The sequence below is a fragment of the Xenopus laevis genome, chromosome 3L (assembly GCF_017654675.1).
Source record: "Xenopus laevis strain J_2021 chromosome 3L, Xenopus_laevis_v10.1, whole genome shotgun sequence".
Taxonomy (NCBI): domain Eukaryota; kingdom Metazoa; phylum Chordata; class Amphibia; order Anura; family Pipidae; genus Xenopus; species Xenopus laevis.
Genome location: NC_054375.1, coordinates 150,643,911 through 150,668,068, shown reverse-complemented (window position 1 = coordinate 150,668,068; position 24,158 = coordinate 150,643,911). Strand labels below are relative to the sequence as shown.

The 24,158-nt window shown below is 43.3% G+C and overlaps 1 protein-coding gene across 5 annotated transcripts; it reads left to right on the top strand.

Moving 5' to 3' along the window:
• The first annotated feature begins 1,053 nt into the window (after positions 1-1,053).
• Positions 1,054-23,061, top strand: LOC108711718 (interleukin-27 receptor subunit alpha). Of its 5 annotated transcripts, none has more exons than XM_041587305.1 (15): positions 1,207-1,433; positions 4,839-5,074; positions 8,187-8,277; positions 8,429-8,546; positions 14,619-14,776; positions 15,438-15,583; positions 17,549-17,705; positions 17,887-17,954; positions 18,155-18,347; positions 18,446-18,640; positions 18,825-18,926; positions 19,130-19,282; positions 19,514-19,633; positions 19,838-20,007; positions 21,714-23,061. In XM_041587305.1, the coding sequence occupies exons 2-15, from the start codon at positions 5,069-5,071 to the stop codon at positions 21,855-21,857; spliced, it is 1,821 nt and encodes a 606-aa protein (XP_041443239.1). In that variant the 5' UTR covers positions 1,207-1,433; positions 4,839-5,068; the 3' UTR covers positions 21,858-23,061. The 5 variants fall into 5 exon arrangements, with proteins under 5 accessions (XP_018109195.1, XP_018109197.1, XP_041443239.1 ...); XM_041587306.1 differs by having other exon boundaries at positions 1,208-1,433; positions 4,839-4,917; XM_018253706.2 differs by lacking the exons at positions 1,207-1,433; positions 4,839-5,074 and adding an exon at positions 1,054-1,170.
• Positions 23,062-24,158: the final 1,097 nt, after the last annotated feature.

The following is a 24,158-nucleotide window of genomic DNA, read 5'->3' as shown; positions in this document are numbered from 1 at the left end:
GTAGGGAGAGATGGTGCCTATAGTAACAGTGGATAATAGTCTCTGGGAAGGGAGTGTGACTGTGGGATAGCAGGTATAGTAGGGAGAGATGGTGTCTATAGTAACAGTGGATAATAGTCTCTGGGAAGGGAGTGTGACTGTGGGATAGCAGGTATAGTAGGGAGAGATGGTGCCTATAGTAACAGTGGATGATAGTCTCTGGGAAGGGAGTGTGACTGTGGGATAGCAGGTATAGTAGGGAGAGATGGTGCCTATAGTAACAGCAGGATAATAGTCTCTGGGAAGGGAGTGTGACTGTGGGATAGCAGGTATAGTAGGGAGAGATGGTGCCTATAGTAACATTGGGATAATAGTCTCTGGGAAGGGAGTGTGACTGTGGGATAGCAGGTATAGTAGGGAGAGATGGTGTCTATAGTAACAGTGGATAATAGTCTCTGGGAAGGGAGTGTGACTGTGGGATAGCAGGTATAGTAGGGAGAGATGGTGCCTATAGTAACAGTAGATAATAGTCTCTGGGAAGGGAGTGTGACTGTGGGATAACAGGTATAGTAGGGAGAGATGGTGCCTATAGTAATAGTGGATAATAGTCTCTGGGAAGGGAGTGTGACTGTGGGATAGCAGGTATAGTAGGGAGAGATGGTGCCTATAGTAACAGTGGATAATAGTCTCTGGGAAGGGAGTGTGACTGTGGGATAGCAGGTATAGTAGGGAGAGATGGTGTCTATAGTAACAGTGGGATAATAGTCTCTGGGAAGGGAGTGTGACTGTGGGATAGCAGGTATAGTAGGGAGAGATGGTGCCTATAGTAACAGTGGGATAATAGTCTCTGGGAAGGGAGTGTGACTGTGGGATAGCAGGTATAGTAGGGAGAGATGGTGCCTATAGTAACAGTGGATAATAGTCTCTGGGAAGGGAGTGTGACTGTGGGATAGCAGGTATAGTAGGGAGAGATGGTGCCTATAGTAACAGTGGGATAATAGTCTCTGGGGGATGAGGGTTTTTTGTGCTACTCAGTGACGGAACCCAACAATACTGTTATTGTGCAATATTTAGGGAGTGTATCAGGAATTAAGTCATGGAATGAGGGAGTGGAAATGGGAGAGATCCTCAGGAAGAGAGCAGAGGAGGAACAGACGGTCTCTGCTGGGAATGTACTATACACAGAGCAAGGTGAGGCACTGCGGATTTGTATTGACTTGTTTTGCTGTACAGATACACTGAGGCAGCAAGAAACATGTGAATACAGAGTAGGGGGAGTGGATCATGAAAGTGAATAGATAAGAAAGGGAAACATCAGAGAGAGAAGTGCAAGACAGTGAGAGAGTACATACGGAAGAGGAAGTCGTGTGAGAGAGAGGGGGCGGGAGAGAATGAGAGAGATAAGTAACGGAGGCAATCAGTCTCCGCAGGACCCACACTGGCCTCACATGCAGGTAAGACATGTATATCCCACAATGCACTGGACCCCCAGTCTAGTTCTACTGTGAGTGAGAGTGGCAGCCACAAGGATAGGGTGCAGCACAGGCTTTTAAGGGAGCTCTTACATGTACCATAGTTTTATGGGATCTCTCTGTACAGACTATGAGCAAACTAAAGGGACTGTTCCTGCTGAATTGTGCTTAGTACAAGGAATACCTATGCTGCCATAGTTTTATGGGATCTCTCTGTACAGACTATGAGCAAACTTAGGGGACTGTTCCTGCTGAATTGTGCTTAGTACAGGGAATACCTATGCTGCCATAATTTTATGGGATCTCTCTGTAGAGACTATGAGCAAACTAAGGGGGCTGTTCCTACTGAATTGTGTTCAGTACAGGGGAATATCTATGCTGCCATAGATTAGATCATCTATCTGTATGTGTAACACTAATTTGGCTAGGCAGACCAAAAAGGGGTTAATGTCCAGCTAGTGATAGGAGCATGGGTTATATGTGACTCAACAATTCAGACTAGGGCCTTAGCTAAGCGGAAGATTTCAGGAATGGTATAGTGCAACTACAACTCTCAGGCTACTGAGCAGTAAAAATAGATGATAAGGTATTTACAAGTAGTATTAGCAGGCAAAGGATGACACAGCTGAGGAATGTGACTTCCATAAGGCATTGTAGTCAAGCGGTCAGGAACATCGCCAGGCAGCTATACCTTTAAGTGGTCTGGATCCCACCCAGTGGAGTATTCAGTGGTCTGGGAGAAGGAGTCTAAGCCTGACACTCTATCCACTGTGGTCCCTTCACTAAAGACAATCTAGGAGCCTTGGGAAGCTACTCCCTGCTACAGATCCTTGATGGAGCACAAAGCTGCTATTATTATCTGTCCTCTCTATCTCACTCTCCTAGAGAGTCTATAACAGATATAACCCTGTCTCTAGCTAACCTCATTCATAGGGTCCCTGCTCCCCGACTCACTAGAGATACTGGTCCCTCTAGGTTAAAAGGGCTTTACTGGGCTTTGGTTTATCCAGTCTCAATGGGCACATCCAGATGGTCAGGACACCAGCAGCCAAAGAGGAAGATCCACCCCTTTCCTAACACTATATTGAAGTGTGGCAGGAAGTGGTCATTACACCTCTTGACCAATAAACTAGGTGAAAATAAACTAGATACATGGGCTGTTGCCCAGCAACTAGGGAAAATGAGGAAGGGTAGGGATTTAAAGCCATAGGACATTTTATCCCTATGGGTTCCTTCACAAGATAAAAGAAAACAAGGAAATTATTCCTGCTATGGAGAGTTCCATTTAGAGCCCATTCGGGCCAGAACCACAGTTATCACTTAAGGAAGGGCATTTTTTTGTCTTGAAACATTTGATCCGCCTCTATGTGTCTTGATCACCTTTGTAGGGTCTTAAGGTTCTTTTTTCTCTTCTTCTTAATCAGTACAACCCAAGTCAGGCCATGGCATGTCCCTTTACTGCTATGCTGCACCCCCTCTGATTTATCACATTGGAATTATAATATAACAGGAGGCCTAGGGGAGGCAACAGGCCTTAGACCGTGGGCCCACTTTCCAAACTATTATTCCTCTTCTCCTCACTTTATCTCCTAGTCTTTTATATCTACTTACTATAGTCTTCCATTATTAAACATTTTTCCCATAAAGGAACAGGGAATGCCCATGAAATAGGCTAATAGGTTAGAAGCAAGAGGCCCACTGACACCTGGGCCCACCGGGAGTTTTCCTGGTATCCCAGTGGGCCAGTCCGACACTGAGTAAAGGAGAGGTAAAATAAATATTGATCCGTTAGACATATCCTTAGAGGGGAAATCAGAAATGTAGAGGCAGTCATAAAAATATTGCCAAAAAACAAAATTGTTGAAAATGGTTATTGCCCTACAATGGCACTGATTACTTGTTTGTAAAATTTGGACAGAAGGTGAACTTCTCCTTTGACTTTCATTTACAAAAAACGCCTGACTGGCAAGAGGAGGAGGAAGAGCTACTTGAGAATGTATTGTAGAGATTCAAAAAAAAAAAACTACTTTTCAATAAGGAGTATTACACTTTGTGCTTTTCCATCAGGAACATTTATTATTCCCTATGGAACGAGTGCAGCCTCATAGGCAGAGGGTGGATTGTGTGTTTGGGGAGGCTATCTATAAAATGAAAAAACAGAGGATGGCATTATCCTTCTAAAATTGTTTTTATTTTGTTTTAAATATCCCAATGCAGAAAAAAATGCAAAACCAACATGATACATATTTCGCACAAAACAAAGGGCAGAATACGAAGCCAGATATATAATATCAAGAACATATTAGGGGAAATAAAGCAAAAAAATCAACAGATTAAGCGCCAAAACACATACACGGTGACAGGGTAAAAGCAGGGAATTTTTAAAGGGATACTGTCATGCAGCCTTGTGTCTTTTTATTGTCACAGAACAACCCCTCAGTGACTTCTAATATCCTTATCATTTACAGTAGGGGGTACATTATACCTTATAATACATAAGTGATACTCAGAGTTCCCTGTATAACTCAGCCTGCAGCCTTGTGCCTTTATATGGTCACATAACTCCTCAGTGACTTCTAATATCCTTATCATTTACAGTAGGGGGTACATTATCCCTTATAATACATGAGTGATACTCAGAGTTCCCTGTATAACTCAGCCTGCAGCCTTGTGTCTTTATATGGTCACAGAACAACCCCTCAGTGACTTCTAATATCCTTATCATTTACAGTAGGGGGTACATTATCCCTTATAATACATGAGTGATACTCAGAGTTCCCTGTATAACTCAGCCTGCAGCCTTGTGCCTTTATATGGTCACAGAACAACCCCTCAGTGACTTCTAATATCCTTATAATTTAAAGTAGGGGGTACATTATCCCTTATAATACATGAGTGATACTCAGAGTTCCCTGTATAACTCAGCCTGCAGCCTTGTGTCTTTATATGGTCACATAACAACCCCTCAGTGACTTCTAATATCCTTATCATTTACAGTAGGGGGTATATTATCCCTTATAATACATGAGTGATACTCAGAGTTCCCTGTATAACTCAGCCTGCAGCCTTGTGCCTTTATATGGTCACAGAACAACCCCTCAGTGACTTCTAATATCCTTATCATTTACAGTAGGGGGTACATTATCCCTTATAATACATGAGTGATACTCAGAGTTCCCTGTATAACTCAGCCTGCAGCCTTGTGCCTTTATATGGTCTGCTGGGACAAACTCTTATGACAGAATGACTTCAGTCACGTTTGTACAGTACAGGAATGTTTTTATGAATGGATCACAGGATTTTCTCATTTTTTCAGCAGGGGTATCATTGGAATGGGCTTTAATCACTGTTTGTGACAATGATGCTCTTCCCTCTTTCTCTGTACAGTAGAACGGATGGGAGAGCACATAGAGAGACGCTACAATGCAGCAGCTTTTATCTACATCAATATAACTATACACAGAAAGTGAGTTGGAGGTCCTCCTACACTTCTACCATAGAGTAGCTGGAAATACTAGATGGGTACAAAACTGGAAGATGTCAGAAACCCCTCAAAGGGAAATTTACAATTTCATTTTTGAAGCATTATCTGCCCAGTCCTGAGCCACCCTTTTTAAATGCAGGTATGTTTTACATGAAGCTCTTGCACAGACAATAAACCATATTATGAGAACTTCCCACACCAGTCAGTTGAACGGAAGAAGCTGCTCGGATGAGTAGTGAAATGTCTTCATTGATTATTCAGCAAGTCCAGTTGTTTTTAGATTTACCTATACTAGATATACCATGACCTGGATGAATGAAAATCTTCATAGTCATCTTTGCAAGACCAAGACTGTGCACATGCTCAGTGTGGTCTGGGCTGCTTAGGGATCGTCATAAATTATCAAAACAGCACAAGTCAAATAATATCTGCCAGAAGCCGATACAACAAGACTGATTAATAATCAGAATATACAGACTGCACTGGGTCCTGTGTTGTCATGTAATCTAATGTGGATTTTATAGTTTTTGTATTATTTAATACAAACTTTCTCCAACTCTGCAGAACCAGTGGCTGCAGAAAAATAATCCTCCAAATAGAATCCCAGTTTATCTGTTTAAATCTGGCTCCATGATCTTTGTCCCTGCAGCTGGAGTTGGAAGCAGTAAAGGGGATGTAAAGGCAAAAATAAAATCCAATACAAATCTCTACACAGTCGCCGACTGCTCTACAGATAAACAAACAAAGCTGCTTGAGTTCTGCATGGGTGGGAAGTAAGGCGGGGGCTCCCCCTGCTGTTCATAAGTATGATTGTTTCCCTGCAGAGCAGTTAGGGACCGTCTGACAATTCCTATCAACAGCAGTAAATGAAGGGAAAATTTCACTGCATACAGTCAGGTTTCTTATAAAAAATAGTACATATTTTTTAATTAAAGTATATTAGATATAGGTTTCTTTTTCATTGAAGAAAGTAAAAATGGGATTTTATTTTTTTGCCTTTACATGGCTTTTAAATGATATAACATTAAGGTCTCTATTACCCAGGGGTTCAATGACTTGCACATTTGCTATACATTTGTGACCACACCCCCTAGTTACCATGTCCATTTTACAAAATTTGGTAGGTTATGAAAGTTTGAACACATTTCTAAAGTTTTTATATATTATTACAGTTTTGCTAATGAAGGTGAATTGCTCTTTAAGCTGTGAGTCTTTGTTCTTATCTTATCTAAAACTGTTACAAAAGTATCTTAAGTATGTGTTCTGGGCCAACTCAGTTAGAAACTTTGTAGCTTTTTGTGGCTGTTCAGTGCAGATCAAAGAGAAACTCTGGAAATATAAGTAATAGCAACGGGTTGAGCTGTCAAAAGCAGGACTGGCCCGCTCAAAATGGGACAGTTGGGAGGAATGCTATAGTTCATATAAACAAGTTGCTGTGTAGCAATGGCGGAAATTGAAAATAGTCAATACCGGTAGTTAAATAGTGGATAACAATTCGATCTTGACCTATGGAAATGTTTCGCATTTTGTGACTTACTATTTTAGAGCAATTACCCCTTGTTTATTTGTTTGCTTTTATTTTCTAACTCCTTTTCTTTCTCTTTACCTTTGCATTGCATGTATGTACCATTCTATGTCACCCTACTTCTCATTTAGGACCTCTGGAAGGTCTAAATGTATCCTATTGATGTACATGCCTGATCCTTAATAAAAACAAGTTGATAAAAAAAAAAAATAGTGGATAACAGATAACACTATTATTTTCTACAGAGCTTATGTTATCGGTAACCTGAGCCTTTTCTCCTTTGAATGGCTGCCCCCATGGCTACACAGCAGCTTGTTTATATAAACTATAGTAGTACTTATCTGTTATCTACTGTGTATCCTGTGCTTGAATAGCTGCCCCCATGGCTACACGGCAGCTTGTTTATATAAACTATAGTAGTACTTATCTGTTATCTACTGTGTATCCTGTGCTTGAATGCCTGCCCCCATGGCTACACAGCCGCTTGTTTATATAAACTATAGTAGTACTTATCTTTTATCTACTGTGTATCCTGTGCTTGAATGGCTGCCCCATGGCTGAACAGCAGCTTGTTTATATAAACTATAGTAGTACTTATCTGTTATCTACTGTGTATCCTGTGCTTGAATGGCTGCCCCCATGGCTACACAGCAGCTTGTTTATATAAACTGTAGTAGTACTTATCTGTTATCTACTGTGTATCCTGTGCTTGAATGGCTGCCCCCATGGCTACACAGCAGCTTGTTTATATAAACTATAGTAGTACTTATCTGTTATCTACTGTGTATCCTGTGCTTGAATGCCTGCCCCCATGGCTACACAGCCGCTTGTTTATATAAACTATAGTAGTACTTATCTTTTATCTACTGTGTATCCTGTGCTTGAATGGCTGCCCCATGGCTGAACAGCAGCTTGTTTATATAAACTATAGTAGTACTTATCCTGTGCTTGAATGGCTGCCCCCATGGCTACACAGCAGCTTGTTTATATAAACTATAGTAGTGTTTCTGAAGCAAACACACCAGTTTTACCAGTGCAGGGCAACAGTACATTATAATTTTTATTACTTTAAAACTCTTATGTTACTGTTCCTTTAATTTGCTGGACTCTTTACAATTGGTGAAGAGCTCCACCCATAAGACTTCTGCCCCCCCATTTTCTAACACAACCTCCTCCTTTATATTTGCTTTTAAATCCTGCCTAACATACAGACATACCCCTCCTCCTTTTCTACTGCCTCTGTCCCTCCGAAACAAAGTATAGCCACTGATATTTACTGGCAGTCATGTGACTCATTCAGCCATGTTTCGGCCACACCAATCACATCATATTTTCCCTCCAGCACCAGCACCTCCAGCTCTCCCATTTTACCATTCAGACTCATTGCATTTGCAATAGGGATGCACCAAATCCTGGATTTGGTTTGGGATTTGGCCTTTTTCAGCAGGATTTGGATTCGGCCGAATCCTTCTGCCCGGCCAAACTGAATCCGAATTTGCATATGCAAATTAGGGGTGGGAAATCACATGACTTTTTGTCACAAAACATGTTTTCCCCTTCCCACCCCTAATTTGCATATGCAAATTAGGATTCAGATTTGGTTCGGTATTTGGCTGAATCTTTCACGTAGGATTCGGGGGTGCGGTCGAATCCAAAATAGTGGATTTGGTGTATCCCTAATTTGCAGTCTAATTTACGTCTAACCCATTGTGTGTGTTGATTACAGGGTTATGGTGAGATGTTCTTCTGGCATCCAGTTAAGATCTTTATCTATGAATTCTTCACCCTTATGGTTCTGTTTTCCTCAGTGTCTAGAGGTGAGTATTCAGCCAAAGCTTTCAGTACCCCCCATCCCAGCACTGGTATTCCCAACATGAGTCCATTGCTGAGGAGGGGCATGAGGATTCTGGAAGAAGGGAACGTTCCCTGGAGGTGGAAGACTACACAGGCTTTGCTTCTATTTTTCAGGGATTGATGACATTTGCCGGCTCTGCTGCCACATCCAGGGACAAGAGCACAGTTTAAACTGCAGCTGGAATAGTTTGTCTGATACAGAGCACACCTTGTACCTGCAGCACCTGAAAAAGTAAGTGTGGAATATTTAATATATATCCCCAAGCATTGTATATTTATAGGGCTAGTGATGGACACCTGCAGATAGAACAAGTCTTCTGGGTTGCTGGGAACAGAAAAAACATTGGTGAGACCATCTGCAACTATGTCATTTATTATTGCAGGACTTCTGACCTGACCAGCAATGGGGCCTCTAATTGGTGAAAGTGTTGGCTTCTACTTGTTGGAAGGGCAGGGGTGGGGCTTCTACTTGTTGGAAGGGCAGGGGTGGGGCTTCTACTTGTTGGAAGGGCAGGGGTGGGGCTTCTACTTGTTGGAAGGGCAGGGGTGGGGCGTCTACTTGTTGAAAGGGCAGGGGTGAAGCTTTTAAATGTTGGAATTGCAGAGGTGGCTTCTACGCAGTTTCGTGACAACATTCGCGTGTTGTGTTGCCAGCCAGGGAGGTTAGGCCATTTTGCCTAATCTGTAGCCAATCGAAGCACAGGGTTACACCAACCAGTAGCCAATCAGAACATTAGAATGGTCACAACTTAAACTGCACCAAAGCCAAGTATTTAACTTAAACCGAAGCAGCCACAGAATGCGAGGGAATGAATTCTCTGTATGAGAACAAGTTGCTGATAATATAAGTCCTTTTTATTTTATTTGGACTTTAACACAAACCCAAGTCTTTGCTGAGTTTGTATTTGCTGTGTAGCTTGTAGAGGGGCTTCCTCCTGTGGTTTCCAGCTATTAGTTGCAACGCTGCAAGATCATTAGTCAGGAGATGATGACCTACATTACCATAGCGGTGATCTAGTGCAACCAAATGAATAGCAGGGGAGCAAATTTTCTTCTGTTCAGAAATCTACAGTAACCAATCCTGTGCATCCTTTCATTATAGTAAATGCACTAGACCAGTAAAAGCTATATACTGATTGGTTGCCACTTCCATGGTTGTATGATCGGTTATGTGCACATATCTATCCAAATAATGCCCTGATTTGTCCTCAACTCCACCCACTTCCACTAGCCCAGCCCCTTTTAAAACCCAGCCTTCTGGACTGTCCATATAAGAAGACTAAACCTGGACAGGTACAAGTGCCTTTATCATACTCTTTTGACAGCTCCATCTGCAGTCCCTCATTTGTACTGGAAAGTCCCTATTTTCTCTACACTGAACAGCCAGAAAAAGAAACAAAGTTTCTAAATAAATTGGCTTTTGGCAGAGAGCCCAGAACAGCCACAACAGAAGATAAGATACATTTGTAACAATTCAAATGTATCTAGATAAGCAAATAAGTAATTGTAACAATATAAGTTAACAGGTCCCTTTGGAAAAGTTAGACTCACAGCTTAAAGGGCAATTAACCTTCATTAGTAAAACTGTAATAACTGGGGGGACAAAGCACAGAAATATGCTCAAACTTTTATAACCTATATAAATTTTGTAAAATGAACATGGTAATTAGGGGGTGTGGCCACAAAAATGGGTGTGGTCAAAATAATCACCACGCTTTGCATGGCAACTTTTCTGTCCCTCTTTTTATTTCCAAAATGTTGGGAGGTATGCTATGTGGGGTCCTCCTGGAACTTCTTTTACAGAACCCAGCAGCCAAGTCTGACCCTGTATGTGGCTCAGTGGATTTTCTTAGTTTCAAACTGTTCCACAGATAAGTCCGGATTTGTATTGTTCTGGGCAATTCAGCCGTCTCACTCTGTCTTGCTCTATCATATTTCCATATGAGCAGGAACAGCCGCCCAAAGCCCAGTTCAGCAACAGCACACTCATAGGGTTAAGTGGCCCTTTAAAGTGGACCTGTCACCCAGACACAAACATTTGTATAATAAAAGTCCTTTTCAAATTAAACATAAAATCCAATTTATATTTTTTATTAAAGCATTCATAGCTGTTGTAAACTGATTTAAAAAGCTCAGCTGTCAATCAAATATTGTCTGCCCCTCCTCTATGCCTTAGGCAATTACTTTCACTTTCCATTCAGCACTTCCTACATGTCACTGCTCTCCCCACATTCCCCCCTTCTCTTCACCATTTAATTGTGTAGCCAGGACATGGGGATGGACATCAGGTCCCCCATTCTGGTGCACAAACAAGATTCTGAGATGATACAAGACTTGTCTTAATAACAGTGTCCACAAAATGGCTCCTGCCTGCTTGTTATAATTATGAATTCCCAGACTGAAGGAAACAAGATTCAAATAATTTATATAGTGTAATTAAAGTTCATTTGACTAATGTGATAAAATAGGATTTTGAATAATTTTTTTGGGTTCCCTTTAAGATGATTAAAAAAACTAAAGAGAAATAATAAAAAAAAGAACAAGGAGAGAACACATGAAACACCTGTATACGAAACTAGAGTTCTTTTAATAAAATTTTATACAATTTTTATTCTTCATTCTACCCACCGGGGGGCGCTGCTTTATGTTCATGATTTGCAGTCGCAGGCTTTACTGATCTTCATTGTACATGAGTTTAGGGGGTAACAAGTATCGGCCGGCTGTTGTACTGACCTAAATAAGTTTAGGAAGATCCCTTGGAAACATGTCACTCACTGGTGAATCAAGAAGAAGTGGCCATTGGATGCTGAACATGGTTGACAAAGGCCCCAATTCTCCAGGGGCCCCATATAACAGCAACATTTTGGGGGCCCTGTGTTCTAGTAAAGAGAAGTGATATTGGTTCTCATTTCTCCAGCGCAGTAGCACCTGTATCCCATAGATGGCAGCATTGAGGTTACCTCATCAGAGCAATGGCTGCCTACACTCCTGCTGGTCTAGAGCAGTGGTGTCCAAGTTATTACATATAATGGGCCAATTGTATGTCACAGAACATGTTGGAGGGCCGGACTGAATTAAAATGATGATGTCATACAGTGAAGTCTATGGAGCATGTGAGCAGACTAGGGGGGGGGGGACATAAAAATCCTTTGGAGGGCCACATTCTGCCTCTAGTTGGACAGCCCTGGTCTACAGCAATACTTCCCTACTGTCCTGTTTTTCATGGGACAGTCCCAATTTTGACAGCTCAGCCCACAGTCCCAGATTGTTACTGAAATGTCCCGACTTTCTCTTTGATCTCCTGCACTGAACAGCCAGAAAAAGATAAAAAGTTCCTTAAACTGATTTGGCTTTTGGTAGAGAGCCCAGAATACGTGGCAGGTGCACTTAGATACTTTTGTAACAATTTAAAGATAAGCAAAGAAACAACTGTAACAATTTAAGATAAGCAGGTCTCTTGGGGAAACTGACTCGCAACTTAAAGGCCAATTCACCTTCATTAGCAAAACTGTAATAACACATAAAAAACCACAGACGTGTGTTCAAATTTTTCATACCCTGCCAAATTTTGTAAAATGGACATGGTAATTAGGGGGTGTGGCCACAAAATGGGCATGGTCAAACAATTCAAATCTTTTTGTCCCTCTTTCTATTTACAAAATAGATGCAAATCCTGTGCCAATAGTATGAGACAGAATAGCTGTTATTATACAGAACCAGCCAATCATGGTGCCCGCCCTTCTGCTGTCTGCCAACCACACTCAGGCTTATTTCACCCTCAGGGCACCTCCTTTATTTATAGGCGCCTCTAAATACTTCTAATAAAATAATAGCTGCCGCAGAGAAAGGAAGGAGGCAGCGCTCATGGGTGCAACCTCAGAGTTGTGTTCTAATTATTAACATTATTAACATTTATTTATATAGCGCCAGCATATTTCCCAACATATAGTATATATAGTAGTTTGGGGGTGGAGTTAACTATTGGCTTCCCGTGCACTCACTCATCAGTTGCACCAATCACATGACGAGGGCCACTTACGGTGCTTCCAGTGAGTGGGGGTGAGGGCAGGCAGGTTGATGTTGCCGACAGACAAGATAAATGGGGAAATTGAATGAGAAAAGCAGAGAACAAACAGGAGACAAAGTGTCACCGACACTCACACAATGACCGAGACACAAGCAACAACATCATAAAGTCTCATGATCCCAGTGCAAATATTATACATTGTAGTGTGTGTGTGTGTGTAACACAATATTATTCACAGCCGGTGCCACAGACAATAATATTTATATCCGGGGAATGTTATACTGGAAGGCAGCCAGGCCTCGAGTTTTCTGCCTTTGTCTATATTACAATTCTATTCCTCTAGACTTATTTTTTATTTACTATTCTCTGTTTTGCTCATACACGCCCCCTTACTATACCCTGTTATACTCAGACACTCCCCCTTACTATACCCCGTTATGCTCAGACACTCCCCCTTGCTATACCCCATTCCATTCATACACGCCCCCTTACTATACCCTGTTCCACTCATACACCCCCGTATTATACCCTGTTATACTCAGACACTCCCCCTTACTATACCCTGTTCCACTCATACACGCCCCCTTACTATACCCCGTTATGCTCATACACTCCCCCTTACTATACCCCATTCCATTCATACACGCCCCCTTACTATACCCTGTTCCACTCATACACCCCCGTATTATACCCTGTTATACTCAGACACTCCCCCTTACTATACCCTGTTCCACTCATACACGTCCCCTTACTATACCCCGTTATGCTCAGACACTCCCCCTTATTATACCCTGTTATATTCAGACACTCCCCCTTACTATACCCTGTTCCACTCATACATGTCCCCTTACTATACCCTGTTATGCTCAGACACTCCCCCTTATTATACCCCGTTATGCTCAGACACTCCCCCTTACTATACCATGTTCTGCTCATACAGGCCCCCTTGCTATACCCTGTTCCACTCAGACACCCCCCTACTATACCCCGTTATGCTCAGACACTCCCCCTTACTATACCCTGATGCGCTCATATACGCCCCCTTACTATACTCTGTTATGCTCAGACACGCCCCCTTACAATACCCCGTTCTGCTCAGACACGTCCCCTTACTATACCCTGTTCCACTCAGACCCACCCCCTTACTATACCCTGTTCTTGTCAGACATGCCCCTTACTATGACCTGTTGTGGTTAGACACAACCCTTTACTACACCCTGTTATGGTCAAACACTCCCTCTTACTATACTCTGTTATGGTCAGACACTCCCTTTATTATACCCCATTATACTCATTATGCCCCCTTACTGTACCCTGTTTTGTTCAGGCTGATCTTCCCTAAACTCAGCTCAGCCCAATTCCCAGTTACACTATGTTTTGTAGGGATCCACAAGACTGTGGCCATCTCAACAAAATATAAGGCCTAAGGCAAATGTAAAACCGTGGGATGTCCCACAAGTAGCACAGTTCTCTTTACCACATGCTCTTTGGAACTCCCTCTGGCCCAGACATGCCAGTAGTATCACTGCAGAAAATAGTAGATTTTCAGCATTACATTAACCCCATATATGTCAGTAAGTTCACTGTAGAAAGTGGATTTTAAGCACTGCATTAAACCAAGACCTGCCAGTAAAATCGCTGCAGAAAATGCTTTCAGAGTTCCACTTTAATCTAAGATATGCCATGAAGATCACTACAGAAAATGGATAATAAACACTGTATTAACCATGTCAGTAAGATCACTGCAGAAAGTGATTTCAGAGCTCTACTTTAACCCCAGACATACCAGTAAGATCACTGCAGAAAATAGATCCCATGCACTAAATTAGCCCTAGATATATAAGTATGAAAATGTGAGTGGCTACAGGGCGTAGCCCATCCTGAATGTGATGCACGAGAGGAAGCTCTGAGATCAAACAAACTGAGAGGCGCTTCCTGTATTACCACTCGCTTAGACATCCTCAGTCTGTGGGGACGGAACCTTCTTGGGGGGGGGGGGGTTATAGCTGTGGTTAGGTGGTCTGTACATATTTGTTCAGAGGGAAAAAGGAGTTTTCTGATAGTGAGACTCTCCCCGTTATATAACAGAGTTGAGACAATATCTATTAAAGGCCCCCTGTCCAAAAGTCTGAAATCTTGTGCTCTAGCTGCTTTGGGTCAGACTTACCAGACATGATTAGGGGTTGCAGGTAGATCAAGGGGCGTGGCCTAAAATGTACCACCTTTTGATTTATGAAAGGTTTTTGCCCTGACCTTCTTACCCTTTTCCCCCCACAGCGACCTGTCTGTTCTGAACTTTACAGCCCCCCTAGGGCAGAACTGGCTGCTGATACACCGGGAATATCTGGTTATGTTTGATCCTTATCACCTGCGGCTGACGGCTGGGGGCAAAGAGGTGCAACTGAACATCACGTTCCAGACAAATGGAGAAAACGGTATGGAGCATCGGCTCTGTAGGTTTTGCTAAACTACAAGTCTTTGCATCTCTAGGTATCCTGTGTGGGAGTTGCAGTTTATCAGCAGGCAGGTCTAATTGCCTGAAATGTCACCGAGTGAGGCTGAAGTGAGCCAATCCAGCAACAGGGATATAAAGAATTCATTATTATGGGCGAGGTTTCCCATCTGGGGCCCTTCCTTCCTTGTGGTACCCTATTATCACTCTTTGTATTTCTGTCACATCAGCCCAACTTTTTGTATGTTGCCTTCCTCTTTTGTCTCTTTCCAGCTTCCAAATGGGGGTCACTGACCCTGGCAACCAAAACGATTGTTCCGCGAGGCTACGCTATTATTGTCATTCTTACTTATATTTCCTAATCATTTTACAGTCTCTCATTCATACCCCTGCTTGGTTGCTAGGGCAAACCGGACCCTAGCAACCAAAAAGCTGTTGAAATCCCAACTTGGAGAGCAGCTCAACAAAAAGGAAAATGATTACAATAAGTACAATAAATAAAGAGTTAATTTAAAGGTAACCTACCCCTGTTATTGTGGCACCACCGTATGCGGCCTACGTGCAACAGGGACAATTTATGATCATAGTAGATGAAAGCTGCAGGCTATACAAAGCCACCTAGTAACCTTCATTTTGTTTTCTAGTTCTCCTCCAGCCGCCGATACTCACTCCTGTTGAGTATGAAGATCACAACATTGTGGTGGTAAAGTGGGAACACCAGGAGCATGTGTCTGCAGAGCAGGAACAGGCACTTCAGTACCGGAAGGTGGGAGCTGCCAACTGGACTGAGGTGGGTTTGTACTGGTGTGACTGTTCTTAAAGTGGTGGTTCACCTTTAAGTTATCTTTTAGTATGTTATAGAATTGCCAATTCGAAGCAACTTTTCAATTGGTCTTCATTATTTAATTTTGCATCGTTTTTGAATTATTTGCCTTCGTCTTCTGACTCTTTCCATCTTTCAAATGGGGGGTCGCTGACTCCATCTAAGAAATAAATACTCTGTAAGGCTACACATTTATTCTTATTGCTACTTTGTATTCCTCATCTTTCTATTGAGCCCCTCTCCTGTTCATATTCCAGTCTCTTATTAAAAATCAATGCATGGTTGCTAGGGGAATTTGGACCCTAGCAACCCGATTGGTGAAGCTGCCGAATAAAAAACCAAATAACTAAAAAATACACAAATAAAATACAATAAATCACAAATATTAAACATTGAAAACCAATTGCAAATTGTCTCAGAATATCACTCTCTACATCATACTAACAGTTAATTTAAAGGTGAACAACTCCTTTAAGGGGGAAGGTCTTCCATATATCTGTATGGGAGGTAGTTAGAACCTGGCAAGGGGCAATTTTATCCTTAAGAGCTTGCACCTGTAACGCTATAATAAACTGAGTGGCACCATTCTCGTACTATGAGCTTTACCCCAATACTTTGCCCCGGATGAGACCTTAATTCCCAGGAGTTGAGTCCTTGCAAAGGGTGTAGTACAACTGTAAATAGGGACAGTGCACAATAATTGGGTGCCAGTGGTTCTTGTAACCAGAGAACGTGTTTATTTAAACATAAGTAAACCTTTAAAAAAAGTGAATGTAAAATTGACGAGAGTATTTTAAAGGTTTACTTATCTTTTAAAGAGAGTAATACACATAGGAGTTACATAGAGATGAGCAGGAACATGCGTCACTGTGAGTAGTACCGGGGAGGAGAATGTCACTGTGAGCAGGGCCGGCCTTAGGCCTATTGGACCAATTGGGCCCAATTGGGCCCCGCACCTCTGGGGGGCCCCGCACCACAGGGCAGCACAGATAATATTTCCCTCAGCACATGATGCTGCCTGGCCTGACCCCAACTTTGAGAGTCCAGCCCATCCCCAAATCCATAGGTCTAGCCTGCCCCAACTCTCATAGGCCCAGCTTTCCTCCAACCTTGATAGGCCCTGCCTGCCCCCAATCCAACCAAGCCTGCTCCCAAGCTGAATCGGCCCAGCCTGCCCCAAACTAATTGGCCCAGTCCACTCTCCTATTTCCTCCCTCTCTCTCTTACCCTGTGTGCCCCTATTATGTGCCCCTATTTCATCCCTCTCACTCTCTTACCTTATCTGCCCCTTTCCTTTCTATTTTGTGCCTGTATGCCCTAATTTTCCTAAATACTTGGTGTGTCAGTAGCCAGCAACACTTTGTCTAGGGGCCCCGCCAACATGGTCCCAATTGGGCCCCACATTTGATAGGATCAGCCCTGCCTGTGAGTAGTACTGGGGAGGAGAGTGTCACTGTGAGTAGTACTGGGGAGGAGAGTGTCCCTGTGAGTAGTACTGGGGAGGAGAGTGTCCCTGTGAGTAGTACTGGGGAGGAGAGTGTCCCTGTGAGTAGTACTGGGGAGGAGAGTGTCACTGTGAGTAGTACTGGGGAGGAGAGTGTCACTGTGAGTAGTACTGGGGAGGAGAGTGTCACTGTGAGTAGTACTGGGGAGGAGAGTGTCACTGTGAGTAGTACTGGGGAGGAGAGTGTCACTGTGAGTAGTACTGGGGAGGAGAGTGTCCCTGTGAGTAGTACTGGGGAGGATAGTGCCCCTGTGAGTAGTACTGGGGAGGAGAGTATCACTGTGAGTAGTACTGGGGAGGAGAGTGTCCCTGTGAGTAGTACTGGGGAGAAGAGTGTCACTATATGCACTAACTAGTGTAGGGAAGAAACAATGTCAGCTGCCAATCATCCACCAATGTGACATGTAGTACTTATTACTCTGGCGCAGGTTCATAATGACCTACTGGAACCCAACTCATATGACCTGACTAACCTGGACCTCTATGTAGAGTATGAGGTCCAGATCCGTTATTTGCCTAAAAGATCCAGTAATGAGAAGGGCAGCAGATGGAGCAAGACACTAACATTCTGCACTCCAGGTGAAGGTGAGCTGTGCCAACGTTCCTTCTGTACCAGATCGATTGCCCCTTCACCTGTGTCTCTATACCATGTGACTCCTTGTGTTGCCCCCTCACCTGTGTCTCTATACCATGTGACTCATCTCCTTGTGTTGCCCCCTCACCTGTGTCTCTATACCATGTGACTCATCTCCTTGTGTTGCCCTAGTGCCCTGTGGTCTTCTAGACGTCTGGAGAAGTTCCGTGGAGGGACCAACTCTGCGTGTCCAATGGAAGGTACAGACGCCATTGCTCAGCCTGTGTAGGTGGCTCGGGAGGGTGGTGGTGACTGTTCTCCGGCACAATTCCCTGCCATGAATGCTTATGGGTAGGGTGGTGCCATTTCCCAGTGGAAATCTGAGGGGATCAATGAGATTCTGTTATTGTGGGGCAGGTCTATATTCTTTCTGATAACTCTCTGTTTCTCTACTGATCAGCCATTGAGTAATCGCACTGAGAGGGATAAAATCTTGGTCTACAATGTGACCTATGTTCATGGAGGCCAGACTAATACTACGGAGGTACAGAGCTGTCACATTCAACTGCCGTCCGAGGCCACAAATATCTGCGTCAGCCCCAAAAACCAGCATGGACTTGGCTATGTCAGTTGTACCCCACCCTCCTGCTCAGGTAACCCGCCCCCTCCAACCTGATAGGCCAGATATTGCTCCCTCGTTAGTGTGTGCTAATTAATCTAGCTTCTAATGAGAATGATGATCTCCTTGCAGATCTGACCCCTGCCTCAGGTATTAAAGTTTGGGTCGACAGGTCAGGTGGTATCAAAGTATCAGTCAGAGAGATGTTGCCCGCCCCCGAGGATCCTCACACTTATCTGGTTGAGTGTAAGGAGCTCATAGAAGCTGGAAACACATTCCTGAACTGGACCAGGTTCCCGACAACCAATCAGAACCTTACACTGTCAGGTGAGTAACCAATCACTGCTCACCCCTGTATGTTATACAGCCAATCAGCATCTTGTTCCGGAACTGCGGTCCGTCCAAGCCATTATACAGTTGGTTGGTTAACCCAAGTGTCAGTTCATCAGTAGGGTTGCTATTGGTTGAATCCTTTTTTTCTCACTAACCCCAATTGACTCTCTCTCCCCAGGTGACTTTGCGCCTTATGTTCCCTACGAGGTCACTGTGTTTGTCCTTTACAATAACCGTTGTGCAGGAGTCGCATCTTCTGTTTTGTACAGCCAGGAGGGAGGTAAGAGAGGGGGAACTGGGCTGGGGGGCAATTGATATCACCAGATACACAATGTGGCAGTTGGGGCAGATATGGGTGATGGCGGCCTTATAACAGGGGTGTGTCAGTAGATTTTTCAACCTGTGGGTAATGACTTATACTGGGCATTTCTTACTCTTCCTCAGTCCATCTCTCTCCTTTTCCCATTGTCCCTTGTAAAACAGCGCCCTCTGCTGGCCCCAATGTTTCCATTCACTTGATCTCCGCCGATGAAGCGCATTTATCCTGGGATGAGCTCCCGCTCCCGCACAGAAGAGGAAACATTACCAGTTACACCATTTACTTGAACAGTACGGAACATTCTCTGCAACAATCAGGTACAAACCAGCGGTGGAGCAAAGCAGTAACAAGCACAGGGTCTAGTAACCCATAGTAACCAATCAGATGTCTGCTGTCATACAGTAAATGCTACCTGTTGATCGGTTGCTATGGGTTACTGTAGCTGAAGTCTGCTATCATCTCTTTCTCTTCTATTGTGCCTGTTTGATTGTTAGCTCTGTAGTCCAGGTCTGTGTCTGGTCATGAGGGTCATGTAACCTGTGTTATAGTTCTTGGCAGGAATAATTGCATCTCAGGCTTATTGCCCAACACTGCGTATACCGTGAGGATGACAGCTTGGACGGGTGCAGGGGAAGGACCCCCAGGATGCGCCAGGAAGTTTCGCACAGGTAGGGTAGGAAACTGCTAAGTGGTTGCTACGGGTTACAGGACCGGGGCTAACTTTGCTTATGTTGTTACGGAACCCTAGTGGTTGAACTTAGGTTCTTGGGGGGTTCTGGGAGAGGCTGCAAGTTGCAAATCTCCGGGGAAGGATCCCCAATTTTGCTACTAGTCACCTCCCCCACTACAATCCACTTTTTATGTGCCCACAGGTCACATCACTTATCAGTTGGTCGTCATTGGAGTGATCTTCCTGCTGATAACAATTCCACTCTCCCTCTGCACCATTTGGGTTGTGCGGAGATGGATCTGGACCAGAATCCCCAACATAGAGACCAATCAGGAACTGATCCAGAATAACTTTAACTGGGGCCTGGAACAGGTACAGTATCCCCTCCCCTTAAAGGGGTTGTTCACCTTTAAATGAACTGTTAGTATGATGTAGAGAGTGATATTCTGAGACAATTTGTAATTGGTTTTCGTTTTTTATTATTTGTGGTTTTTGACTTATTTAGCTTTTTATTCAGCAGCTCTCTAGTTTGCTATTACAGCCATCTGGTTGCTAGGGTCCAAATTCCCCTAGCAACCATGCATTTGAATAAGAGACTGGAATATGAATAGGAGAGGCCTGAATAGAAAGATGAGTAAAAAAAGCAGCAATAAATTTCTAGCCTTACGGAGCATTTGTTTTTAGATGGAGCCAGTGACCCCCATTTGAAAGCTGGAAAGATTTAGAAGAAAAGGCAAACAATTCAAAAACTATAAAAAAATAAATAAAAACCTATTGTTGCTTAGAATTCGAATTGACTGAGTTAACTGAAAGGTGAACTGCCCCTTTAAAGACATACTGACAAATAATTTTTTTGGGGGGGAGGGGCGCTATGGATGTATTTGCCCTGCAAGCACTTTATATGGGATTATCTGCTGCTGCAGGTACAATACAGATATGCACGAGGCTTAGGAGTAACTCGTACTCAGACCCTATAATTAGGTCAAGCAGGATCATAAACCATGTCACGGTGCTCATTACTGATGTTAATTGCGGCACTGCCTTGCACAGAACTAGGGTGACATTGCAGAGCTGCTCATTCTCAGTGTAAAACCAGCCGAAATATAGATGTATTGTGCCGCAGTGCAATTAGGAGTAATTCAATCAGACGTGGTCTTACATTGAAGACTATCATAAAACACATTATCGGGGGTTAATTGTTGGACTGGCAGCGTGCCGGCAAATGAACAAGCTGAATCTATTGAAATCCCTTTCATGAAACGCCTAGACTGGAGTTTTGCAAAATCAGCTGACGCAGCATTGTGTCCTCTCCAGCACATCCCCTCCCCCATTGCTGTAAATCAGCAGCTGACTCCTCCCATTCATTGTCCCACTAAGCACGAGGCACAGGCATGTACAGGGCACTACAGTAATCAGGATCACTCAATGGGGAGCAACACTGCACCTCCCCTCTGCCCCCATGTGGCCATTAAAGAATAAGTAAACTGAATATAAAATTGATGAGGGGGCTATTCTGAGCACTTTTGCAATGTACATTCATTATTTATTTTTTAATTTCAAGATATTAAAGGATACATGTGCTGTTAACATCAATGAATTTTGAAACAACAGCGCCACCTGCTGGTCATTTTATGTCTGACCACCAAGTAGTCAAGGAAGTTGTCAGGAGACCTGTTATCCAGAATGCTCAGGACCTGGGGTTTTCTGGATAATGGATCTTTCCGTAATTTGGATCTTCATACCTTAAGTCTACTAGAAAATCATGTAAACATTAAATAAACCCAATAGGCAGGTTTTGCTTCCAATAAGGATTAATTATATCTTAGTTGGGATCAAGTACAAGCGACTGTTTTATTATTACACAGAAAAAGGAAATCATTTTTTAAAATTTGGATTATTTGAATAAAATGGAGTCTATGGGAGATGGCTTTTCCGTAATTCTGAGCTTTCTGGATAACGGGTTTCTTTATACCTGTACAAATTTTTCCCGTGGGCAGTGACCAAACACGGGACCAGTAAATGCTGCCTCCTGATTGTTGCCTGTTGTATTTCCCAGCAAATAACGTGTATCTTTCCAGCAGGAGGACCCCAACACCCCCATCACCATTGTGGAGGAGATTGAGCCCCCACAGCAAGCGCCAAAACCCCCGGAGAAGATCATCACATCTGGATACGAGAAACACTTTCTCCCCACCCCAGAAGAGGTGATGGGTCTCCGGTAACCAGGGGGACTGATTCTTCCTATTCTGAAGCTTTTCAGAGACCTGGAGACCTGGCCAAGTGACAGTTGCAGGAGAATGGTCTGGACTTGATGGACCTAGATCCCTGCAAAGCTATTGGGGGTTCTCTGGGGGAGGAGGTGAAGTAGAGTTGGGTTTATCTGATAAAATGATCCTACCTCAAGAAATACAATGGATTCTCTGGGAATTATGGGTAATCCTATGCACTTCAATGCCTTTTGGCTTGATAGTCCTGCCATAGCTGATCTGTCCAGGCTGGAACTTTCCACTTGTTCTGGATTTAGCCCTGTGAGAGATTTGATTGGCTCCAGCCTTCCCAAGCACAATATGGACTTCAGGGCATGACAATCACTTGCACTTACTGGGGTCATTGCAATGGGGTTTGGGTCATGACAATAACACATTTTGATGTGACTTCCAGTTGGACAGTCTTAACTTCCTGGTGAACTGCAAATCCCAGAATCCTCAGTAAGCCATCAAAACTCTATAGTAGAACTTGGTCCTTTCTCATGAATCAGGATGTTGAAGGGGGGGCTGTTGCATCTCAGAGGGTTTAGTTCTCCTTTAATGTTACCAGGAACAGCATTTTTCCGCCCTTGGTAACCAGCAGTTTCTGGTTACGATTTTCAGGGGAGCAGAAAAAAATGGTGTAAAATCCAGGAAAATGTAAAATCAGGGACCACAAACAACAATGTAAAATGAAGGTAAAATTTAAGGGCAGGGGTTTTACTGTATACGGAAAAGTTCGTGTTGACTAGGAATGCGCCAAATCCACTATTTTAGGATTTGGCTCAATTCTGAACCCTTTGTGAAAGATTTGGCTAATTCTGAACCCTAATTTACATATGTAAAATAGGGAAACAAGGGCGCGGTTAAAAAAAATATGTCTGACTGACTTGTTTGTGTGATGAAAAGTCACGTGATTTTTTTGGATTCAGATTTGGTTCTTCCAGGCACTTGGATTCGTCCGAACCCTGCTAAAAAAGAGGAATCCTGGAATCCTGGATTCACTGCATCCCTAATTTTGTACCTTTAATGAAAGTGTTTTCAGACGCAGTAACATCAAAACTGAAAAAATTCGTTAGTATATATCAATATAAATCGCAAAGTCTTTATTAAGAAATAACTTATGGAAACTGCGCTTCTGCTCCTCTTCAGAAAAGGTGATTGGGCGATCCATAGTGCGGTGCTCGATTTCTCCTCCCTGCCTTCCTTATAGTAGATAGCCAGGGAGGAGAAATCGAGCAGCGCACAATGGATCGCCGAATCGCCTTTTCTAAAGAGGAAGCGGAGTTTCTGTAAGTTAATTCTTAATAAAGGCTTTGCAAATTTAATTTGTCTTGGTGTTTTTTTTTCGATCTATACTAATGATTTAAAAAAAATACGTTTTTTGATGTTACTGCTCCTAAATGAGGCGGATGTAGGATTTTGCTAAATAAAACGAGTGGTGCTATTTATAGGGGAGCATTGGAACACCATGTAACTCAGGACTGGAGAGACGGGAATACTCAGGTTGCTTGTGCCGATTGGAATATATTGACTTTATAGGAGAATAAGGCAAAGCTTTAAGCCTAAATAAACCTCAGCGAGACTCTGTATATTCTCTATATGATGTTTGTACCAAGTCATAATAAAATCCATTTTGTAAGAATCACTGGCGCAGACTCTCTTCTCTCTGTATTTCATTTTCCTAATCATTATGCCAAGGAGGATCATTAGTTACACGGGGGGTTGGGGATAAAACCAGACGCTCTTGTGACATCAGCAAAGCAGCAGCCGCTGAGTGAGGTGCCAGTGGGGAATAGGGTGGCATCATTTAGAGACGCTCCATATTATGTGACAACGGGTGTCAGCTCCTCCTCCTTGCTAGCGATGAGTATTTTATGGCTAATTTCATCTTAAAGGAACAGTTCAGTATAAAAATAAAAACTGGGTAAATAAATAGGCTGTGCAAAATAAAAAATGTATCTAATATAGTCAGGGCCGCCATAAGGGGGGGACTAGGGGGACAGTTGTCCCGGGCCCCGTGATTTTTGGGTCCGCCCTCCCCACTGCTGTCAGGAAGCTGCAGAATGTGGGGAGGGCGGAGCTTCTTCTACACGTCTTTCCCCTCCCCAGCTTCTAAACTATTGGTAGTTTCCCTAGAGCCGCATGATGATTGGATAAGCCTATCCCTGTGTAGATCTACCGGGACTACGATGCACTATAGCTCCGCCCACCCTACCCGATTCTGCAGCTCACTGAAAGCGGGGGGGGGGGACTTAATGTTTTTGTTTTTTTTAG